General features: G+C 37.0%; 1 protein-coding gene across 2 annotated transcripts in view; it reads left to right on the forward strand.

Annotated features, from left to right (window-relative positions):
* The window catches only part of LOC144434704 (lipoxygenase homology domain-containing protein 1-like), a 101,362-nt gene extending 95,284 nt beyond the window's left edge, over positions 1–6,078 (forward strand). Inside the window, exons 45-47 of one of the 2 annotated variants that reach the window (XM_078123220.1) lie at positions 1,136–1,300; positions 4,661–4,767; positions 5,121–6,078. In XM_078123220.1, the coding sequence (XP_077979346.1) occupies positions 1,136–1,300; positions 4,661–4,767; positions 5,121–5,497 (649 nt within the window). In that variant the 3' untranslated portion in view covers positions 5,498–6,078. Of the gene's footprint in view, positions 1–1,135; positions 1,301–4,660; positions 4,768–5,120 lie in introns of those variants that run through there. The other variant, XR_013480838.1, reaches the window with a different exon arrangement.
* Positions 6,079–6,431: the final 353 nt, after the last annotated feature.

Genomic DNA, 6,431 nt, shown 5'->3' on the forward strand with positions numbered 1-6,431 from the left:
GACACTCACTAGCTATACCCACAATGTCAGCTAAGACACTCACTAGCTATACCCACAATGTCAGCTAAGACACTCACTAGCTATACCCACAATGTCAGCTAAGGCACTCACTAGCTATACCCACAATGTCAGCTAAGACACTCACAAGCTATACCCACAATATCAGCTAAGACACTCACTAGCTATACCCACAATGTCAGCTAAGACACTCATGCACAAGCTATACCCATAATGTCAGCTAAGACACTCATGCACAAGCTATACCCATAATGTCAGCTAAGACACTCACTAGCTATACCCACAATGTCAGCTAAGACACTCATGCACAAGCTATACCCACAATGTCAGCTAAGACACTCACTAGCTATACCAACAATGTCAGCTAAGACACTCACTAGCTATACCCATAATGTCAGCTAAGACACTCATGCACAAGCTATACCCACAATGTCAGCTAAGACACTCACAAGCTATACCCACAATGTCAGCTAAGACACTCACTAGCTATACCCACAATGTCAGCTAAGACACACACTAGCTATACCCACAATGTCAGCTAAGACACTCATGCACAAGCTATACCCACAATGTCAGCTAAGACACTCACTAGCTATACCCACAATGTCAGCTAAGGCACTCACTAGCTATACCAACAATGTCAGCTAAGACACTCACTAGCTATACCCACAATGTCAGCTAAGACATTCACTAGCTATACCCACAATGTCAGCTAAGACACTCATGCACAAGCTATACCCACAATGTCAGCTAAGACACTCACTAGCTATACCCACAATGTCAGCTAAGACACTCACTAGCTATACCCACAATGTCAGCTAAGACACTCACTAGCTATACCCACAATGTCAGCTAAGACATTCACTAGCTATACCCACAATGTCAGCTAAGACACTCATGCACAAGCTATACCCACAATGTCAGCTAAGACACTCACTAGCTATACCCACAATGTCAGCTAAGACACTCACTAGCTATACCCACAATGTCAGCTAAGACACTCACAAGCTATACCCACAATGTCAGCTACTCTTTGCAGTATTTCTCTTGTTTGCTATAACCCAACCTGTATTCAGTCACTCATTCATAATTTTGTTGATATTTTGTTCATCTTCAGGGGTGACACAGATGAGTTCAAATACACTACTAGAGCTGTTGGTGACATTGAGACCATCCTGCTAGGACATCGTGAGAGGGATGATTTACGAGCCAAAGGCAGTGGGCGTGACTTAGAGTGGTATTGCTATGAAGTTACCGTACTTAATGATGTAACTGGTGAAAGGTAACTCCCTGTACATTTATGAGTTAATATTTAGTGCTATCACCAAATCCAATTTTGAATTGACTGATGAAATAACATACAGAGTCAAATTCTGATACATATTTCAGTTACTTTTTCATAATTATATATTGTAATCAAAGATTAACAAATATTACATGTGTGTGAACCAGTGCACACATACACATTATTACATGTGTGTGAACCAGTGCACACATACACATTATTACATGTGTATGAACCAGTGCACACATACACATTATTACATTTGTATGAACCAGTGCACACATACACATTATTACATTTGTGTGAACCAGTGCACACATACACATTATTACATGTGTATGAACCAGTGCACACATACACATTATTACATTTGTGTGAACCAGTGCACACATACACATTATTACATGTGTGTGAACCAGTGCACACATACACATTATTACATTTGTGTGAACCAGTGCACACATACACATTATTACATGTGTGTGAACCAGTGCACACATACACATTATTACATTTGTGTGAACCAGTGCACACATACACATTATTACATTTGTATGAACCAGTGCAAACATACACATTCTTACATGTGTATGAACCAGTGCACACATACACATTATTACATTTGTGTGAACCAGTGCACACATACACATTATTACATTTGTGTGAACCAGTGCACACATACACATTATTACATTTGTATGAACCAGTGCACACATACACATTATTACATTTGTGTGAACCAGTGCACACATACACATTATTACATGTGTGTGAACCAGTGCACACATACACATTATTACATGTGTATGAACCAGTGCACACATACACATTATTACATGTGTGTGAACCAGTGCACACATACACATTATTACATTTGTATGAACCAGTGCACACATACACATTATTACATGTGTGTGAACCAGTGCACACATACACATTATTACATTTGTATGAACCAGTGCACACATACACATTATTACATTTGTGTGAACCAGTGCACACATACACATTATAACATGTGTGTGAACCAGTGCACACATACACATTATTACATTTGTATGAACCAGTGCACACATACACATTATTACATGTGTATGAACCAGTGCACACATACACATTATTACATGTGTATGAACCAGTGCACACATACACATTATTACATTTGTGTGAACCAGTGCACACATACACATTATTACATTTGTGTGAACCAGTGCACACATACACATTATTACATTTGTATGAACCAGTGCACACATACACATTATTACATTTGTGTGAACCAGTGCACACATACACATTATTACATGTGTGTGAACCAGTGCACACATACACATTATTACATTTGTATGAACCAGTGCACACATACACATTATTACATTTGTATGAACCAGTGCACACATACACATTATTACATGTGTATGAACCAGTGCACACATACACATTCTTACATGTGTGTGAACCAGTGCACACATACACATTATTACATTTGTGTGAACCAGTGCACACATACACATTATTACATGTGTATGAACCAGTGCACACATACACATTCTTACATGTGTATGAACCAGTGCACACATACACATTATTACATTTGTGTGAACCAGTGCACACATACACATTATTACATGTGTGAACCAGTGCACACATACACATTATTACATTTGTGTGAACCAGTGCACACATACACATTATTACATTTGTGTGAACCAGTGCACACATACACATTATTACATGTGTGTGAACCAGTGCACACATACACATTATTACATGTGTATGAACCAGTGCACACATACACATTATTACATGTGTGTGAACCAGTGCACACATACACATTATTACATTTGTATGAACCAGTGCACACATACACATTATTACATGTGTGTGAACCAGTGCACACATACACATTATTACATTTGTATGAACCAGTGCACACATACACATTATTACATTTGTATGAACCAGTGCACACATACACATTATTACATGTGTATGAACCAGTGCACACATACACATTATTACATGTGTGTGAACCAGTGCACACATACACATTATTACATTTGTATGAACCAGTGCACACATACACATTATTACATGTGTGTGAACCAGTGCACACATACACATTATTACATTTGTATGAACCAGTGCACACATACACATTATTACATGTGTGTGAACCAGTGCACACATACACATTATTACATTTGTATGAACCAGTGCACACATACACATTATTACATTTGTATGAACCAGTGCACACATACACATTATTACATGTGTATGAACCAGTGCACACATACACATTATTACATGTGTGTGAACCAGTGCACACATACACATTATTACATTTGTATGAACCAGTGCACACATACACATTATTACATGTGTGTGAACCAGTGCACACATACACATTATTACATTTGTATGAACCAGTGCACACATACACATTATTACATGTGTGTGAACCAGTGCACACATACACATTATTACATGTGTGTGAACCAGTGCACACATACACATTATGACATGTGTGTGAACCAGTGCACACATACACATTATGACATGTGTGTGAACCAGTGCACACATACACATTATTACATTTGTGTGAACCAGTGCACACATACACATACATACTATTGGTATTTGAACTCATCAATCTTAAATGGCATACTTGTATGCAAATGAGAATGAAAGTATTCCATGTATTATGTGAATACATAATTTGTTTTCAATCACTGTTTGTGATAAGCAGTATGTAATCACTAATAGAACCTATTACTTCTAGTTCTATGCTGCATAATTAGCTATTACATCATTATGATTACCTTAGGAAGACATTAGTCATGGGTTTTACTTTGGGATCGATCCTTATATAGACAGACTGCAAGTACTGAATTCATAATTAGCCATTCATAATTAGCTATTCATAATTAGCCATTCATAATTAGCCATTCATAATTAGCTATTCATAATTAGCCATTCATAATTAGCCATTCATAATTAGCTATTCATAATTAGCCATTCATAATTAGCCATTCATAATTAGCTATTCATAATTAGCCATTCATAATTAGCCATTCATAATTAGCTATTGATAACTAGCCATTGATAATTAGCCATTCATAATTAGCCATTCATAATTAGCCATTCATAACTAGCCATTCATAATTAGCTATTCATAACTAGCCATTCATAATTAGCCATTCATAATTAGCTATTCATAATTAGCCATTCATAACTAGCCATTCATAACTAGCCATTCATAATTAGCTATTCATAATTAGCTATTCATAATTAGCCATTGATATGGTGTCATAAACAGTAACCCTTCATCATTCTTTTCATTGTCTCGTCCAGATTTGTCTTTCCATGTAAAAGTTGGATACCAATGAGTGAAAGTAAGAAGGGAGCCAAGAGACTGGAATGTACCAAGAAAGAACAGGGAAGAACAGAGGCAATAAGAAGTAAGTTACTCTTTGAATTGCTAGAGGACTACCTACCTGGCACAAAAACTAAAACTAAACTTATCTTGTGGCGGAAGATTAAATAAAATTTAAATGAAATGAAATGCAATTCACTTAACAGAACAAATAGAAATACATTGTATGGTGTTCACTTTATATGTCAGATAATGTAACTATGGGTGTTCAATCAACTAAATTGTACAAATTGGAAATATAAATCTTCAATATTTACTTGTGATTCTTGATTTATTTTGTCCATAAAATAAAGTGCACAAGAAAACTGGTCAAAACTTGTTTTGTGTTTAACCGTTTTATTATCTTTAATGACTTTGATTTTTTGTACTAATTTATAGGTCTTGCTGCTGTCAAGTATGAAGTGATTGTAATAACAGGTGATGAGAAAGGTGCTGGTACAAATGCCAATGTTTCAATCACTATCTATGGCACTAACGGAGATTCTGGCAAAAGGCCCCTCACCCAGAGATTTCGGGATCTGTTTGAAAGGAATCAGACGGACAAGTTCCAGATTGAAGTCCTGGATCTGGGAGAATTATCAAAAGTAAGGATAGAGCATGACAATTCTGGATTTAGTCCCGGATGGTTCCTGGATAGGATTGAAATCACCAACATGTCAACCGGACAGAGGACTACCTTCCCGGCACAAAAATGGCTGGATAAGAAGAAGGGTGACGGAGAACTCTTCAAGGAATTGTACCCACTTCGGTCTTAAATATTGTAAGGAATTACAAAATAACTGAAATCCAATCTATTTGAATTAGAAACTGTTGTTATCACAGTTATACATACCTTACCTAAATAAAACACTTAACAGTTGTACAGATTTATCAAACATTGCACTTTGTAACAAAATATTCATTTTTAGAGTTTTATAACATAATGAATGTCCAAATGATAACAAATTTATAATGATGTGTTTTTCCATTCCAAGTATACTTTGTACAGAGATACACATACAATGCACAGTTTGTAGTTGTTACCCGCTGTAGACATTTCTAGCTAGCTATATATAGCTGTATGTACTTAACAAAAACTAGAACAAAAAAAGTTGCTGGATGTAATTATTTTAATGACAGAAGCTAGAAATGAAAGAAAATGACAAATATTGTCTAGATTTGTGGACAATAAACCCTTCTTTATAATTTTCTACTTTCGATTCTACATTATTGTGATACATTTTTGGTGGTGTCTCTAGACCCTCCATGTCCATGTTGGTAGAGGGTCTATGGTTTGTCTCTAGACCCTCCATGTCCATGTTGGTAGAGGGTCTATGGTTTGTCTCTAGACCCTCCATGTCCATGTTGGTAGAGGGTCTATGGTTTGTCTCTAGACCCTCCATGTCCATGTTGGTAGAGGGTCTATGGTTTGTCTCTAGACCCTCCATGTCCATGTTGGTAGAGGGTCTATGGTTTGTCTCTAGACCCTCCATGTCCATGTTGGTAGAGGGTCTATGGTTTGTCTCTAGACCCTCCATGTCCATGTTGGTAGAGGGTCTATGGTTTGTCTCTAGACCCTCCATGTCCATGTTGGTAGAGGGTCTATGGTTTGTCTCTAGACCCTCCATGTCCATGTTGGTAGAGGGTCTATGGTTTGTCTCTAGACCCTCCATGTCCATGTTGGTAGAGGGTCTATGGTTTGTCTCTAGA

This window comes from Glandiceps talaboti, chromosome 4, assembly GCF_964340395.1.
Source record: "Glandiceps talaboti chromosome 4, keGlaTala1.1, whole genome shotgun sequence".
Taxonomy (NCBI): Eukaryota; Metazoa; Hemichordata; class Enteropneusta; family Spengelidae; genus Glandiceps; species Glandiceps talaboti.